Genomic DNA, 18,592 nt, shown 5'->3' with positions numbered 1-18,592 from the left:
CTAGATAAGCGGCTTGGCTGGTCGACTCTGCCAGTCCCTCTCGGCGCAGGTCCTTGCCCGTGTCTCCCGGGGTGGAGCAGTGTGCCGGGGATGCGTCCAAAACAAAATTTTTACTGCGAGATGTGCTGATGATGCGCGGAGGCAGCAGGATGTTGATGACCGTCTGCAGGAGCAGGAAGACCTCCGCCTGCTCAATCTGAGGACTGTCTGTGGCAGCAGATACACACAAACACACACATTTCTGGCTATGTCTGGTACCATGACACATATAACACATATTGAACACATGTGCCTCAGATAGGCTCAGTTTTTCAAGATGATACACTATATTGCCAAAAGTATTCGCTCACCTGCCTTGACTCGCATATGAACTTAAGTGACATCCCATTCCTAATCCATAGGGTTCAATATGACGTCGGTCCACCCTTTGCAGCTATAACAGCTTCAACTCTTCTGGGAAGGCTGTCCACAAGGTTTAGGAGTGTGTTTATGGGAATTTTTGACCATTCTTCCAGAAGCGCATTTGTGAGGTCACACACTGATGTTGGACAAGAAGGCCTGGCTCTCAGTCTCCGCTCTAATTCATCCCAAAGGTGTTCTATCGGGTTGAGGTCAGGACTCTGTGCAGACCAGTCAAGTTCATCCACACCAGACTCTGTCATCCATGTCTTTATGGACCTTGCTTTGTGCACTGGTGCACAGTCATGTTGGAAGAGGAAGGGGCAAGCTCCAAACTGTTCCCACAAAGTTGGGAGCATGGAATTGTCCAAAATGTCTTGGTATGCTGAAGCATTCAGAGTTCCTTTCACTGGAACTAAGGGGCCAAGCCCAGCTCCTGAAAAACAACCCCACACCATAATCCCCCCTCCACCAAACTTTACACTTGGCACAATGCGGTCAGACAAGTACTGTTCTCCTGGCAACCGCCAAACCCAGACTCGTCCATCAGATTGCCAGATGGAGAAGCGCGATTCGTCACTCCAGAGAACGCGTCTCCACTGCTCTAGAGTCCAGTGGCGGCGTGCTTTACACCACTGCATCCGACGCTTTGCATTGCACTTGGTGATGTATGGCTTGGATGCAGCTGCTCGGCCATGGAAACCCATTCCATGAAGCTCTCTGCGCACTGTTCTTGAGCTAATCTGAAGGCCACATGAAGTTTGGAGGTCTGTAGCGATTGACTCTGCAGAAAGTTGGGGACCTCTTCGCACTATGCGCCTCAGCATCCGCTGACCCCGCTCCATCAGTTTACGTGGCCTACCACTTCGTGGCTGAGTTGCTGTCGTTCCCAAACACTTCCACGTTCTTATAATACAGCTGACAGTTGACTGTGGAATATTTAGGAGCGAGGAAATTTCACGACTGGATTTGTTGCACAGGTGGCATCCTATCACAGTTCCACGCTGGAATTCACTGAGCTCCTGAGAGCGACCCATTCTTTCACAAATGTTTGTAAAAACAGTCTGCATGCCTAGGTGCTTGATTTTATACACCTGTGGCCATGGAAGTGATTGGAACACCTGATTCTGATTATTTGGATGGGTGAGCGATTACTTTTGGCAATATAGTGTATCTGGAATATTTGCTTCATCGTGATAATTTATAGCCATCAACATTCTTTTCAATATGACACATGGTGATACATTCACATTGTTTATAAAACACTATAATCATGATACAGTCATCAGACCGTGTAAATAGTGATGGACCATGTAAAACTCCTATGCTGCCAATCCAGAATTTTGCACTCCAGTCTCAATCAGTGAACAGCTAATACCTTCAACTAGTATGAATCTCTTCGTTACACAATTGCATTTTTTGTTGACTACAGAAGGGAAATTATTAATAATCACACTCTCTGGTGTCTCCCAGATGAGGATGGGTTTTTTTTGACTCTGGTTCCTCTCAATGTTTCTTCCTCATATTGTCTCAGGGAGTTTTTCCTCGTCACTATCATCTCTGGCTCTTTAGGGATATATTTACAATTTCTAATTTAATTTAAATTTCTAATGTAAAGCTGCTTTGCTATAACATCCATTGTTAAGAATGCTATACATATAAAACAGAACTGAATGAATAGAATTGAGCTAAAAAAAAGACTTACAGAGATTATATTTAGGCATGTTATAAAGTTTGAATTGACACCGAAAAATCCCTGTACATGTAAATTGATATTTTTGTGTATATTTCTATGGTGTATATCTATAATGCTAAGAATTGAGATGAACATGTATAGGTTATTTAACAATATATAGAATTCTTATATAATTTAAATCCAAAGAGATGGCTTAGTCGTCAGTACACTTATTTGAGATTCATTTGAACGTTTTCAACACTGACCTTTGCTTCCTGAGCCAACAGTCAGCACGAATGGAATCAGTAAATTAAGTAGCATGCCCTCTCGTCTCTCCTGATTGGTGAAGGGTGAGATCACCTGACTTAGCGGGAAGTCATCCTTCAAAGCCTGGGAATGAGAAAGAAGTAAATCTTGCATCAAATATATATCCATGTGACTAAGACCTTCTACGAATTAAAGGAAAGGTGTGCTCAGTGAAAAGAGCTGAAGGGCATTACTTGGATCTGCATGGCCACTAAGCGAACCACAGCCGTGCTGAACGGGAGAGGAGGGGAGAGGTAAGGACTTAAGTGCAGTAAAGGCAGACCATCTGCTACACTGGAGGGTCCAACCACACCCATCACCTAAACAGATAAACACTCACAGTATTAGGACAGAGGACCTCATGTATCCAGTCCTTTAGAAGTGAACTGATTCAGTGTGAGTGTAACTTTGAGTTCAGTGCTATAGCATGAACCTGCTAATAAATCTGTTAGGTCAGCTCATCACCATGTGCACAATCCATTGAAATAAAGTGTGTCCATGATCAGTGATGCTTACCAGGTTGACACAGACATTGATGAGCGAGCGCAGGTGGGGGAGGAAGGAAATTATCGGCTGGCGATGAAGAGTCAGGCAAATTCCTTCGATCAGACTGCTGGCTGCTTCCCATTCCACCTGTCGTCTAGGAAAAACCCACAAAAACCAGTGTTTCAGTAGTATACATGTAGAAACCAAAGATCATGTTTGGAATTTATAAGCCAGGTATGTATTATTATTATTATTATTATTATTATTATTACTGAATAATTCACAAATAATTCACAAAAAATAAGATTTTTTTGTAGTTCCACTGTTATAACTGAAAGGTCTGTGTACATTTGCAATCATTCAGGTTTCTTTTTTTTTCTACCTCTTTCTGTTTCTAGCTGGGGAAAGGATCTCTATTTAGTTTTCTGTAAAAATTCATTGTTGTTTATGAGAGGTTTTTTAATTTTAAAGTTTAATTTACTGGTACTATAGGAATGATAATGTATTTGCAGGTATCCTGAGCAGCCATGAGGGTTTATTTATTTATATTTTTTGTGGATTCAGGATAACAAAAGTTGTTTTCTGGAGATAACAACAACTTGTCCTCATAATCTTGTGTCAATAAAAGTTATTTTCTGAGATGAAGCAGCTGTAGCATGCTAGCATTTCATTGTTGTGGCCAGTGGCACATTGTTATATATTGTTATTCTGGCAATTCTACAGTAATTATGTCCTTTTCCAAAAAATCTGATCACCATGTGTCTTGCGAGTTGCAAAGAATTTAGGCGACTTCTCTTAATTATCATTTGATAACCACAGACATAACTCTCACGGGTCGACAATGAAACTGATTACCTGTTCAGAATAACTTTAGTGTCCACAAAGGCATTTTTGCAGATTTCTGAGTCGCTTTCTCAACTGTCTAGCACTAACAAACATAAGGCTACATTGGAAGATGTACGTTTCTCATCCTGTAGGAAAAACGTGAGCAATTAATAGTCAATGACTTAAATCATGCATTTTGAAATAAAAATAAATATATAAAAAAAACATATATTCAGAGATACCAAACTGTAGGCATTCATATTTTGTCTAGAAAAACCTAACCATGGTTAGGAAACTAAATGGTGGAGAAATCCTTGAAAATGAGTAGAATCGATTACAATTACATTTCCTTTTTTGTATTTCATGATTTCAGCACAAATATTTTACAATTATTCATTAACTCGATTAAAAATCATAAAACTATCCGATTTTGTTTTGTCACTTTGGTTTAAAAATAGAATAATGAATGAACACAAAAGTATACAGACCTTAAACAGATGGCAAATAGGTAACTGATATAAAAAATGGAATAAATAGAGGATGTGTCCTCTGAAGGTAAAAGACTGTCAGATATTAAAGCTCTAGGTCTGTTAGTTATATAACATATTTGTAGGTTTCTGTATTTTTTCTGTTAACACTGTGATCATAAAAGCACAAAAATCACTCACACTGACTTACCTCATACCCACCTGGGCACAACGTATACACACTCAAACACATAAAGACCTTACAGAGAAAGCTGTGGGCACAGACGAAGCGCACAGCACCAAAACACGGCGACCACGATGAGCGTCGCATCTCAGAGAGATGCGAGGGAGGGAGGGAGGGAGGCAGAAACAGGCAGAAACAGCGACTGAGGAAAAGTGGACAGACCTGGAGTACAGAGCTTGTGGGCGGGCGCACCTGAGCGTGGGCATCTTGTGGATCTTGTTGAACATGCGGTCCAGGCGCTTGAGGATGAGGATGAGAGCCGGCCGCACTGCTTCTGATGACCAGTCGGTGATGGGCAGCATTTCGGTGATGTAGCGGCGCAGGCCGCGGCTCTCCATGGTCAGAGTGTCATACGGTGCCAGCTTTAGAAGAGAATGTGCAATCTCTGCCAGCCTGGTAGAAAGATCAGAAAGGATCACATTACTTCTGTTCTAATTAAGTATTTGTATTTCTAATTCTGCTCGTATGCAAACTAAACTTGTTTGTCTGTGCAAATTGAGTTAGTATTTTGTCTTGTGGACTATCTGTTATCTGTTCTATTATTAATATTTAAAAAAATATGAACATTTTGTGGATTCTGAAAGGTGTAATTGTATATATACAACATGTAGAAGTCACTGCAATGCTTCTTTCCTCCTCTCTTGCTCATACCTCATATGAGACTTCATATCCAGAAGCTCTAGAGCAGTGACTCTGGGTTCTCCAGCCACGTTCTGCAGGATCTTCAGTCGTGGGCCACAGTGTTTGTAGAACTCCGTGCAGATGTTGAGCAGGGACTCTCGAGGCCGTCGGAACTCTTCCCGGGCGAAACGCTCGTCCAGCTCCTCACGGGGCATGCCCTGACCCTCCTCTAGCAGGTGCAGGTTATCTCTGTGCATAGGTTGTTACTTTTCACAACTTCATCCTATTAACCTAATCGACTGGTCTAGTGTACTAAAATGTATCAGAACACTGTACTCATTGAACAGGCCTGACCTGGTATTTGGTCCTCCAGACATGGTGTGGTTTGCAGCAGTTCCTCCTTTATGGCCCTGATCACAGCGACTCATCTGAGGTGCAGTCATAGGTCTGAGGAACAATCAATAAAATGTAAAGCAAACTAAGTATCATTAGTACCACCAACGTCCAAACCATTACACAATGAACACCTTGAAGACCTTGAAGACTTTGTAACAAGCATTGTTAAATAAATATAATGGAAATAAGTCTTGGATTGTTATCTTTATTTGGCTACTTTTTTTTAGAATAATATTTTGTATGAATCAGTTCTAGGTATCACAGGCTACGACAACAAAAAAAAAGGCAGACAGAAAACCTGATGACATTTAAGTGACACACTTTCACCTTCAGAAATCCATGCTTATAGCAACAAAAAGTATTTCCAGAAAAGCATGTTGTACAGTTCTCCAGTTTCACTGAAACAGAAACTATGACTAGACACTTAAATAAATGCATATACACACAAGCCTAAAGGATATCATGAAACCATCATGAAACCATGTCTGTGAAGCAAGAGGAAGGTTGTGGAATGGGTGTAGATTGTGTGGGGAAAAGATAAGAGAACAAACCGTGTCAGGGCCTCCACACTATACAGCAAAGCCTGCAGAGAGGTGGCCAGTGCGGCTATGGCTGCAATCTCATCTCTGGCTACAGACGCTGACTCCAGGGCCTGACTGTTACTTTTCAGCTTCTGCAAATAACAAGGAACCAGCGCCTCTAGAACCATCAGCATCTGTAGACTGAAATGAGGGCACAGCATTAGCTTTCTAAGACACAAGAGTGATAATATTCCATAGTCATATTATCGGCAGTGGCACAGAGGAAGGCTACGTGGTGTTATCACAAGCTACTGTATTTTGAGGTGTGTACCTTCGGAAGGATTCGGGTGCGTAGGCCACCACAGTTACACACAGCTTGATGGATTCACTGATGGAGAAGGCTAGGTCCTCATTGCCATAGCAAAAATCTGGAAGAAAATGTATAAGCATTATATTTTAAAAGAGCAACATATTGATGGTTTAGTGAGAGGATTCTCTTCTTACCCAGAGAACGTAGTGGTTTCTCAGCTTTGACCAACTCCAAAGCATCCAAACTGTCAGCTGTTTCTCCTTCCAGGGACACCAGCAGGTCAAACAGGCACTGTGCAGATACACCTTTAGACAGTCCAGTGCTGGTGCAGGTCTGGAGGGATATAAGAAATAATCAGTGCTATAACAACACAACAGAAAAATGGTGATACTAACAGCTGGGCTCGCTACTGAATACTATTAAAGAGCATGAGATCTGCAGTATTATAAGGTATAAACTCTCACAGTGAACTCCAGCAGTGGGGCCACACTGGCAAACAGCTGCAGGATGAATGGTTTGCGGTGGAGAATGTAAAACTGACGGCAGCAGAACTCAATGCCTCGACGCAGCAATGGGTTACTTTCATAATCGGCGTATGTCTGATGGGAAGAACAATCACAAAACAGTAAATAATAACAAAACCGAATAATTAGATACCGGTGTTTAAGGTAGCTACTTCAATATACACTTGAGTTGTTCTGTGAAGCAGTCACAAATTTATTAATGATGCAAGAGTGGACAAATCAGCAGCCTGCTGATTTTCTGTTTGCGATATTACTTTCTTTATTTGTTTATTCTGCAGACAATGTGATTCACCAAAACAAAAAATTTAATAAATAAAAAATGATTTCTGGTTCCTGCTGAGTTTGGCAACAATAAAGCAACAAGAAAAGAAAAAAGGTAATTTGTTGCTTTATATTTTCCAAGTATAGTTTAACTTATTCAAGTATTTCTATGTCTACAGACTTTATAATTTTACTCTGCTACATTTTATTCCTTTCCTGTCTGCAGCATGGTAATTGTTACTTCTCATTCTGAAGTGGAAGAAACTGAAATGCCTAAAATATCTAGGTAATAGAAAATCTACCTTCAAATTGATCATCATGGTGAAGCACATCTTTTAAAGCTAGCTCTCTATTTTCAGAGGCATCCATAAGCATTCCTGCTCATGTGTGCTGTTTAAAAAACCCCCATAAAAACTCATCTATAAACACAGGGACAACATGCAAATATATAAATGTTTTGATGGTTTTATTGATAAAGAAGGCTTGTTTTCTGCACCTGAAGCATTGTGGGAAGAATCCACTGGTAGCCACTGAGGGAGAACAGATGGTTGAAGTGCACAGCGGTGTTGATAGCTGTGGCCGTGTACTGCCTGAGGATGGCACTGTCTTCAGGGTGGAGCAGCAGGGCTCCGTTGAACACGTTCAGAAAGAGCATGATCTCATCACCCCATGGGTACTCACTAGGCATGCCCAGAAACATCTCCTCCAACAGCTTGATCCACAAAACCTTGTGCAAAGTGTCCATGCCAAAGAGCTCTTTCCCTGAAATGTGTAATTAGTTGACGATAGATTCATAAAACACAGCTGAAGGCAGACGACATGTGATGGTGCAATATATAGCCAAAAGCTTGTGGACACCTGACTATAGCACTCATATGTGCTTTTTGAACATCCCATTGCAGGTTTACTCACACCTATTATCATAATCTTGTGGAAGGCTTACTATTAGGTTTTTAAGCGTCGCTGTAGGGACTCATTCATTGTGGTCAGACACTTAAGTGAGAAAGCCTGGGGCACAGTTGAAGGTCCAATTCATCTCAAAAGTGTTCAGTAAGTCAGGACTCTTGAGTTCTTCTACTCTAACCTTGACAAGCCAGGCCTTCATAGAGCACCCTTTGTACCCAGATGTAATGCTTTTGTGTGCTTGCAACATTGAGACAACATTTGGGGAAGGCCCACATATGGGTGTAATGGTCAGGTGACCACAATAATGTGTATATATAAAATACTTTATACCCAGAGGCTCACTGAAGAGAGTAAACTCAGCGTCTATGGCAGTTCGTGGAAAGGAGGGCAGACGCAGCAGGTCTTCCTGAAGCAAGGAGACGTGGGACTGTTTGTGCATTGCAGGCATGCGCTGGGTGAGCGAAATCAGGAAGAGAACTCTGCCCACTTCCTCCAGTTTCCTGGAGAACACCTGGAAAAGGAAATTATTGTTATTAACATTTCATGTGCTTACTTTAGTAACTGTAATAAACACAAGGGTGCTAAAATATGAACACTACACTAAACCTTCTGAAATATATCTCTGTGTCTCTGATATATTTATAACATTAATACAAAAAAAGTGAAATAGGCTTTATAATTAAATTTAAAATCACCTGGATTCATTAAGAAATGTTTAAGATATCACAAAGAAGAGGCACCTGTTTCTGAATGAGCTCCTGCCCCTTTTCTGGTTCCATGAAGACCAGGTTGAGCTGAGGGGACACTGATCTCCTGAAAGGGTAGATGTCTCGCACATATGTCTACAAAAGGAAAAAAACTTTGCAGTAAAACTGCAAAAAAAGTGAAAAACCAAAAAAAATAATTATCAGCACATGAAACACACACCTTGGCGTAGTGGATGAGATTCCAGCGCTTGTCCATAAGGAAGTAATTTGCTGACCGAGCCTCCGGGATATTGAAGAACTCAAGACACTCCTGATAGAAAGGGTATTCAAGACAAAATGATAATAAAATGATATACGGATTGTTAGTTGATAAATCACAAAGTGTCCAACATGAAGTACAGTTCCCAGCAGCCCCAGCAAATCACAGGACCATGTTACCTGTACACATCCATGTCATACGTGGTGCAAGGTAAAGGTATATGACACACAATTTATACTCCCCAAGTATAATTTGGGATAGTAATTCACAAATAAATTTTAGACGTCTTCAGCAAACCTTTAATATTGACTTTGTTTATACAGACAACTGAGTCAGTCCTTTTAATTAAAAGGTGAATAAAAAAAATAAATTCTTTCTTCCCTATCCCTAATTAAGCATCTTCAGTAGTTTGTTTTAGAGCACTGCAAAGATTACTTACAGACTGACAAATGAAGGGAAATGCGGGTGGAGTTACATTACTGTGAATTGTTGTGGGGCATTTTGCATTTTGTTGGCAGGGTTTGGGATCTACTGCCTCTATTTCCCTTTAGGGGCAAGAGACACTACAAAACAATTCCTCTGACTGATCACATTTAGCCTATGAGGAAACTTCTCTCCTGGTGGGATTGTCATCCAAGATGATACTAACCCTAATCCACAGGGATCACTGAATGGTTTGGTGATTATCAAAACTATACAAATAATAAGCTATGGCCTTTTACATACAGCATCTCACAGTGTAAAAATGACCGGAGATCTTTCATCTTCAATGAAAGCTGGTGACCTTTGGTGACACAAGCCACATAGATTGTTGGTGTTTAGATGTGGGCATGTCCAGTGACGTGATAAAATTGAGAAAAGTTTAGCTTTATGCAAATATAGAGCAGCGACTACTAATGGGAGTGAAGACAGTGACCTGTGGCAAAAAGCACACACTGCTTCTCCTTCATCTGTTATGATGCAGATACAGACACGAATTTAATATATACAATTGCCAAATCTCCTTCCAGTAGGTTTTAGCAGATAGAAAACTGATTTGTTGTCAGTTGTAAAACTGTGACTAGAAACACTTGCGACCTCATAGGTACAGCAACTTACAACATGCAGTGAGGAAATAGCAGTATGTGTGACTGTAGCTTTACTGAAACACTTTTAATTGTCTCTAGACCTTAGATCATAACACATTTTGAATGGTATGAGTATGTATTCAACGCCTTAACAAATGTGCCATATGATGGTTATCTAAAACTGGTATAGTTACCTTGAGCAAAGCTTCGAACTGTGTATCCTCATGTACTGGTAACTGTGTAGGAATATCACACTCATTCTGCCCATGAACCACCAGAGTCTTTGTTCCTATATGCACACGCACAAGACACGTCATATTCACCCACTCGAAGCAGACATCAAAACTTTTTTCATGTGTGGATTCTCCGTGAAAACATGTAATGCTTTAACAGACATTTCAGCCTTCCTTTGCAGTGACAGTAAAATGTTCTACCTGGCATAGATGCAGTGACCAACAGTTTAACCTCACACTGCTCTTTCTTCATGGTCTGCTTAAGGTCTTTAAAGAATAGGCCCTCCACATAGCCCACCACCTCCCACAGAAAGGTGAGGGTAGCTGAGATAGCATCCATCCCCCACTCGCACGGTGTCCGAACAAAATACATGATTAAACCCACCTGAGTGAAAAGCACAAACAGCCGTCACATTTCCAAGACTTCTATATATGTGAATAAATGATCTACATTTCAGGTGCAACAGTGTTTTACCAGGTAGTTGAAGAGAATGTGTGAGGTTTGTGCAGGAAGATCCCCAATGTTAAGGAGCAGCTTCCTAAGCATGTACATCAGCTCATCCTAAAAAAGACAACAAACCTGCTTAGACACTCTAGCAGTAAAACCGTATACATAGTCTTGCTAGATTTACTGCTGTAGAGTGACTTATCTTAATCACTTCTTACCTGTCTGTTACTGACTGTTAGTTTCTCTAGAAAGTGTCGGAGAACGAGAGCTGGGTCTTCAATCAGACAGTTCCACAGCACCTGCTGGGCCACGGCACTGACTATACACACAGTGATCAAAATAACGATGCAAGCATTAGAAAATTAGAATGTTTCTTTATGAAAATCAGAGATGTTATCAGAAGTTAGTCATATATGTAAATGTAGATGTAAATGTTTATATCAATAAAGCAGCAATAACTGTGTGACTTACTTATAACAGCAGTGCAAATGTTTACATTAACAAGAATCATGCCTAGTTAATAACTGAAAGTTTTTATTATACACCGATCAGGCATAACATTATGACCACCTGCCTAATATTGTGTTGTCCCCCTTTTGCTGCCAAAACAGCCCTGACCCATCATGCACTGTGTATTCTGACACCTTTCTATCAGAACCAGCATTAACTTCTTCAGCAAATTGAGCAACAGTAGCTCGTCTGTTGGATCGGATCACACGGGCCAACCTTTGACCCTGTCACCTTCCTTGGACCACTTTTCATAGATACTGGCCACTGCAGACCGGGAACACCCCACAAGAGCTGCAGTTTTGGAGATGCTCTGATCCAGATGTCTAGCCATCACAATTTGGCCCTTGTCAAACTCACTCAAATCCTTACGCTTGCCGACTTTTCCTGCTTCTAACACATCAACTTTGAGGACAAAATGTTCACTTGCTGCCTAATATATCCCACCCACTAACAGGTGCCATGATGAGATAATCAGTGTTCTTCACTTCACCTGTCAGGGGTCATAATGTTATACCTTTATGAAAACCTGTATGTATACTATGTATGAATGTATTAATGAATACTTTATATTTACCTTTACTACATTTGGGTTCATACATTTATGAACTAAATATTTTCTACATATATTTAGAAAATATACTTAAATATTTAGAATACATTTTTAAATTTATTTCAGTAATACCAACTACTGATACTATAATATATTAATCTAGTGACCTTAGAGCAACAGGACCTAACAAAAAGTGGCAGGGGCAATTACGTTTAACTCTCATGCCAGCTACACAGTCATTCTCATAGAGGCCAGTTATAAAGCTCATGAGACAAAGGAAGATATGGGAGCATGATAAATATGGGAGCATGTTGGGCACATTGTGGAGCTTGTACTGCATTCATCTTCAGTAAATTCTTCAGATCACTGTTCTTTAAACTGATCATTTTTGGGAAACAGAACTAAAATAATTCATTAGAAAATATTGCAGGTGGAATAAATAACCGTGGGATTAGTCACAATGTCTGTAGGACATTTAGCAAACTGGTGCAGGATTTAAAAACAACTGTAATCTGGTTTTCGTGTGACCATACCTGCAACACCGTCCTCTCGAATGTCTCCATCCTCCATTAGGTGCACTATGGGCAACACGGCAGCACAGATGCATGCTGGGAACACAGCCTGAGGTGGCTGCAACATGTGATGTGTAGGTGTGTGTTCTGTAGTGTTTTCGTCATCTGAAAGAGCAAACACATCAAGATAAAAATGATGTATATCATGTTCTTTACATTACAAAAATAATTACATGATGCTTAAAATTAATTTTAAAAAAATCATTAATCACATCATGCTTCATAAAATCGAGGCTCTGCACCAGGATTCGCATATACCTTTACTTTATTCGATCATTTATTAAATGTATAATTTATTGAGCATTGATAATGAATAGCTAACCTTCAGCACTGACTGCTGAGCGCACCGACCACATCGAGCCTCTGCGGAAGGAGTAGTTCCTGTGTGAGTTGCTGGAGGCACAGGAGGGGCTCACAGAGAGACGACGAGAAGCCAGATTAACCACATCTTCTGTTTGCACAGAGCACATCATTACAGCTTACACAGGACACAAAAAAATGGAGGTCCCATTAGCCCATGCCATCTTTTTTTATTTTATAGCACTATTTATTGTCAAAAATTGAAATAGAAATATACAAAAGCTCTTTTAAAATAGCCTACATTTATCTACACCTTATACCCCTATTCCCATGGCTGAGGTCTAAATACCAACTTGAGAGATGAGAGAAGAAAAGTCTCAAAAAAAGTCCCTAAGATCCAACAATAATGAAAGCAATTGTCTCATGATAGCTTTTATTCCCTCAACTAGCAGGCAGAAGGTAATGAACTAACCCTCTTCCTCTTGTTCAGGTGGAGGGCTGCAGGTGGGCTCATAGCAGGCCTCCTGAGCAATGGGGATGGCTGTGATGATGCTGGCCTCACGCCCCAGTCTCCTCTTTTCATCCTCCTGCTGCATGTTCTTTAGGATGTGTTCGGCACGCTGGTGAGAGCGTGACACGGCCCGAGCTGAGAACGATTTCTGAAGGTGGACCACAGGGGCATTTTAAAAACCATAACATGACACATGACATTGATTTTATCACAGGTAACTGCATTGTTAAAACCCCATTACTTGTCATAATATCACTGTACCGCAAACCCCTTTGGCTTATTGTTTTTGTCACCACTTTATAAAAGCCATATCACAAAATCAAGCATTCAAAAATAATTAATTATTAATAATATTTGCACTAAACAATACTTGTCATAATAGTATTTGCAAAACAATGTAGTCTGTTCAGTAAGCAATATAAAGGGCAAAGATTAAGATCAAATTCTAGAGTGTTATAGTTTTGTTGGTTCAAAACCTGACACATTAATGTAAAAATCAAACACTTTGATGGTGTCACAAGTGTGTATATATCAGGTGTGTGCTTTTGTATGTGAGCCAAACAGGTTTAACCAAAACTATCTGATTAATTAAATAGTTCTAAATAATTTTTCTTTTCTTTTTTTCTCATAGTTTAAGCACCAGCATGTTAAACCTACAGACTGATCTTCAGTGATTGCATCTGGAACAGTTCCTGTGTTCACTGGCACCCAGGGCGGATCAAACATGGGCACACAGGGCATCCCCAGGATAGGAGACGGCAGAGTGAAATTAATGCTGGGTGGAGGAATCTATAGGAAAAACACACAAATCAAAAAAGTGTGTTTGGATATGAAACACCTGTGAGAAGCCTTACAAGTCATGAAGGTCATACTGCAGTATAATTTTCCTGGTTACCTATTACCAAGTAGATCTAGTGACCATCTCCCTAGCCTGTATTTTAGCATGATTTTTTATTATGGAAACTATTTAGTTCCCTGGTGGTCCAGCAACAAGATCTTGTGCTCTGATGGTCTTGGAACGCTCGCCATTAATGAGTTAATTCTCAGTGCTGGATAAAATGGGAGGGTTGTGTCAGGAAGGGCATTCGGTGTAAAACCTGTGCCAAAATCAAATATGCAGTTCGAGCACAGAACAGCCAAAGGACAATAACATTATGCCAGTGATTTATTTTTATAGAAATGCCTGCATCACAGTCATCTTACCCCACACCCCACTCAAAATTCCTCTGCTAAAATAAAAAGCACAGAGACACACATCTTAAAGCAGAATGGAATTCATCTTGTCATATTTGCAGAAAGAAGCGTTGTGCCTGTGATCTCAGAAACCTTATACACATGGTCAAGTCAAGTCGAGATTCAAGAGCCCAGAAGATTTTATTGTCATTTCAGCCATATATACCTGGTGCAGTACATCCTTTCCTCTAGTACCGTGGTGCTACATAAAAGCGCAGAGCTACACTATATTGCCAAAAGTATTCGCTCACCTGCCTTGACTCGCATATGAACTTAAGTGACATCCCATTCCTAATCCATAGGGTTCAATATGACATCAGTCCACCCTTTGCAGCTATAACAGCTTCAACTCTTCTGGGAAGGCTGTCCACAAGGTTTAGGAGTGTGTTTATGGGAATTTTTGACCATTCTTCCAGAAGCGCATTTGTGAGGTCACACACTGATGTTGGACGAGAAGGCCTGGCTCTCAGTCTCTGCTCTAATTCATCACAAAGGTGTTCTATCGGGTTGAGGTCAGGACTCTGTGCAGGCCAGTCAAGTTCATCCACACCAGACTCTGTCATCCATGTCTTTATGGACCTTGCTTTGTGCACTGGTGCACAGTCATGTTGGAAGAGGAAGGGGCCAGCTCCAAACTGTTCCCACAAAGTTGGGAGCATGGAATTGTCCAAAATGTCTTGGTATGCTGAAGCATTCAGAGTTCCTTTCACTGGAACTAAGAGGCCAAGCCCAGCTCCTGAAAAACAACCCCACACCATAATCCCCCCTCCACCAAACTTTACACTTGGCACAATGCAGTCAGACAAGTACCGTTCTCCTGGCAACCGCCAAACCCAGACTCGTCCATCAGATTGCCAGATGGAGAAGATGGAGTTCGTCACTCCAGAGAACGCGTCTCCACTGCTCTAGAGTCCAGTGGCGGCGTGCTTTACACCACTGCATCCGACGCTTTGCATTGCACTTGGTGATGTATGGCTTGGATGCAGCTGCTCGGCCATGGAAACCCATTCCATGAAGCTCTCTGCGCACTGTTCTTCAGCTAATCTGAAGGCCACATGAAGTTTGGAGGTCTGTAGCGATCGACTCTGCAGAAAGTTGGCGACCTCTTCGCACTATGCGCCTCAGCATCCGCTGACCCCGGTCCGTCAGTTTACGTGGCCTACCACTTCGTGGCTGAGTTGCTGTCGTTCCCAAACACTTCCACGTTCTTATAATACAGCTGACAGTTGACTGTGGAATATTTAGGAGCGAGGAAATTTCACGACTGGATTTGTTGCACAGGTGGCATCCTATCACAGTTCCACGCTGGAATTCACTGAGCTCCTGAGAGCGACCCATTCTTTCACAAATGTTTGTAAAAACAGTCTGCATGCCTAGGTGCTTGATTTTATACACCTGTGGCCATGGAAGTGATTGGAACACCTGATTCTGATTATTTGGATGGGTGAGCGAATACTTTTGGCAATATAGTGTACATAAAAGAACTAAGAGCCAAGTAAAGGTTGCATGTTGCATGTGTGCAAACTTTTGCAAACAAAAAGACAGTAGCAAGACAGGAGGGTGGGAGCATCAAGATTAATCTGGGGGGGAAGAGGGACAGTTAAACAAAACAACAAGCCCAGATATTCAGCCAGTATATCTCAACAAGGCCCTAAATTGCCAGTCTACAGACCTGAATCCCAGTAAATGTATATGGATGAGATTGGAATTGCGAGCTAATCAGTGACTCTTGCTGAAGATCACAACTGTAGACAATTTTCAGAGAGAAATGATCCAAAAATGAAACACGAGCTGATTGCATCTTACCAGAAACATTTAACTGGCAACAAAAAATATTAATGATGGGTCATTTATGGTGTCCAAAAACCTTTTGCTATGATTCTTATTTGTTCATGAATACAAACGTATTGTTCATATTTATAAGTACAAAGTCAAAAGACAGCGCTGTGTATGAACATGATGTTTATAAACAAACAAACAAAAAGAACAGTGTGTGATTACTTATTTCCCCTCCCTATAAATGAGGCTCAATCTATCACTGACTAGTACCTTAAAGATTTGTTGCGCTCCCTCCTCCATGCGAGGCCACACCTGGTAGCGGAACCTCCAGACAGTGTAGAACTTGAGCACTGAGTTGATCCTTTGACTTGCTTCCTGGTGCTGAAACTCAGCCATCATCATTTCAGTGACAGCATCAGGAACCTTTACTGCACACAGCAGAAACATCGCCGCTGCATGAGAAAGACAGGGAGAGGGAGAGAGAGAAAAAGCAATGACACAATGTTAGTTAGTGGTTTACTGTAAAAATGATAAAGTCCTGAAAGTTTTCCAACACAACAGTTTTCAAAAAATAATTTGACAATGGTCTATATTAAAGAAATCAATCCTTGTTGTTTACTATCCAATCAATATGACTTAGACAATGTTGACCTTGCATTTCTTATTTTTAAGTTAATAACATATACACTATACTGCCAAAAGTTTTGGGACACCTCCAAATCATTGAATTCAGGTGTTCCAGTCACTTCCATGGCCACAGACTGCTTCTACAAACATTTGTAAAAGAATGGGTCACTCTCAGGAGCTCAGTGAATTCAAGCTTTTTACCATGATAGGTTGCCACCTGTGCAATAAGTCCATTCGTAAAATTTCCTCACTACTAAATATTCCAACAAATGTTTGTGGTATTATAACAAAGTGGAAGCAATTAGGAACAAAAGCTACTCAGCCACAAAGTGGTAGGCCAGGTAAAATCACAGAGAGGGGTCAGCGCATGCTGAGGTGCACAGTGTGCAGAAGTCACCAACTTTCTGCAGAGTCAATAGCTACAGACCTCCAAACCTCGAGTGGACTTCAGATTAGCTCAAAAACAGCATGTAGAGAGCTTCATGGAATGGGTTTTCATGGCCGAGCAGCTGCGTCCAAGCCTTACATCACCAAGTGCAATGCAAAGCCTCGGATGCAGTGGTGTAAAGCACGCCACCACTGGACTCTAGGGCAGTGGAGATGTGTTCTCTTCAATGACCAGTCACGCTTCTGTCTGGCAATCTGATGGACAAGTCTGGGTTTGGCGGCTGCCAGGCAAACGGTACTTTCCTGACTGCATTGTGCCAAGTGTAAAGTTTTGTGGAGGGGGGATTATGGTGTGGGGTTGTTTTTCAGGGGTTGGGCTTGGCCCCTTAGTTCCAGTGAAAGGAACTCTGAATGCTTCAGCATACCAAGAGATTTTGGACAATTTCAGGCACCCATCTTTGTGGAAACAGTTTGGGGATGACCCCTTCCTGTTTCAACATGACTGCACCAGTGCATAAAGCAAGGTCCATAAAGACATTGATGAGAGAGCTTGGTGTGGAGGAACTTGTCTGGCCTGCACAGAGTCCTGACCTCAACCTGATAGAACACTTTTGATCATTTAAGACAGAAGAAAATTTCACTCAGCCCATAAAGACAACCAGGCTGAGGATACACACGGGACTGATTTACAGACCGAAACTGAATATATCTCTAAGAACATATATTTATGGTCACTGATCACTATGATAATCGAGTAGACATATAAATCACGACTGTGATGTCATAAAAAACAGTTTACAGAGAAATCTGAGTTTGATGAATACTATTATAGTTAAAATACAATAACACTCTCATCTTAATTCTGTCTCCCTTCACTGATTTATACTTGACTGTCTTTAACTTCTATTGTTTCATTATATTTTATCTAAAATATGTATACACGTATAACATGCTGCTGTACAGTTTATATTGTTATGACCAATCAAAATGTCTATAATAATTAATTAATTAATTCATTCATTCATTCATTCATTCATTCATACTTAAGCCTGAGCAATTTGTATATTTTTGTGTGCTGTATGTACTGATGTATTATTCCCAGAAACAGACCTGCAGCAGCAGCCATGTGCTCATCGACACTGAGCAGCAGCTCCCATGCAGCTGGCTGAATGTCTCCATACATGTCCTCAGTCAGGATTGGAGCTGCTTTTATAAGCAGGGAAAGAGGAGCTGGTGATAGACTCATTACCTGCAAATGCAAAACAACAGACAATTTTTGCATAAGTAAGCTCATCAGTGGGTCTATGGTTTATCTAGCATAATGAATTATCTAGGTTTAGGGTTTGTATACATTACAGCAGTAAACCACAGATGACAACTCTTCTTGTATAGTTCCAGTCTAAACAGTGATGTGTCTTTTATAACATGATTTTTGCCAGTATTTTGTCACTGGTATGCAGGTCTGACA

General features: G+C 41.0%; 1 protein-coding gene across 9 annotated transcripts in view; it reads right to left on the bottom strand.

The window, feature by feature from the left end:
* LOC131361584 (protein unc-80 homolog) overlaps positions 1–18,592 on the bottom strand; it is a 53,864-nt gene that overhangs the window by 9,673 nt on the left and 25,599 nt on the right. For 5 of the 9 annotated variants that reach the window (XM_058402860.1, XM_058402865.1, XM_058402863.1 and 2 more), the window contains 25 exons: positions 18,235–18,373; positions 16,381–16,562; positions 13,756–13,887; positions 13,060–13,246; positions 12,610–12,738; positions 12,249–12,392; positions 10,874–10,974; positions 10,683–10,769; positions 10,409–10,592; positions 10,169–10,263; positions 8,869–8,958; positions 8,682–8,783; positions 8,272–8,452; positions 7,532–7,797; positions 6,715–6,849; positions 6,445–6,583; positions 6,272–6,368; positions 5,971–6,141; positions 5,378–5,470; positions 5,054–5,272; positions 4,565–4,795; positions 2,897–3,020; positions 2,575–2,700; positions 2,341–2,464; positions 1–207 (listed from right to left, as the gene is read on the bottom strand). In XM_058402860.1, coding sequence (XP_058258843.1) covers positions 1–207; positions 2,341–2,464; positions 2,575–2,700; positions 2,897–3,020; positions 4,565–4,795; positions 5,054–5,272; positions 5,378–5,470; positions 5,971–6,141; positions 6,272–6,368; positions 6,445–6,583; positions 6,715–6,849; positions 7,532–7,797; positions 8,272–8,452; positions 8,682–8,783; positions 8,869–8,958; positions 10,169–10,263; positions 10,409–10,592; positions 10,683–10,769; positions 10,874–10,974; positions 12,249–12,392; positions 12,610–12,738; positions 13,060–13,246; positions 13,756–13,887; positions 16,381–16,562; positions 18,235–18,373 — 3,685 coding nt within the window. The remainder of the gene's footprint in view (positions 208–2,340; positions 2,465–2,574; positions 2,701–2,896; positions 3,021–4,564; positions 4,796–5,053; positions 5,273–5,377; positions 5,471–5,970; positions 6,142–6,271; positions 6,369–6,444; positions 6,584–6,714; positions 6,850–7,531; positions 7,798–8,271; positions 8,453–8,681; positions 8,784–8,868; positions 8,959–10,168; positions 10,264–10,408; positions 10,593–10,682; positions 10,770–10,873; positions 10,975–12,248; positions 12,393–12,609; positions 12,739–13,059; positions 13,247–13,755; positions 13,888–16,380; positions 16,563–18,234; positions 18,374–18,592) is intronic. The other 4 variants (XM_058402861.1, XM_058402866.1, XM_058402869.1 and 1 more) reach the window with 1 other exon arrangement.

Source organism: Hemibagrus wyckioides, linkage group LG11 (assembly GCF_019097595.1).
Source record: "Hemibagrus wyckioides isolate EC202008001 linkage group LG11, SWU_Hwy_1.0, whole genome shotgun sequence".
Taxonomy (NCBI): Eukaryota; Metazoa; Chordata; class Actinopteri; order Siluriformes; family Bagridae; genus Hemibagrus; species Hemibagrus wyckioides.
The sequence above is the reverse complement of the archived record's forward strand: the minus strand, read 5'-3'. Positions and strand labels throughout refer to the sequence as shown.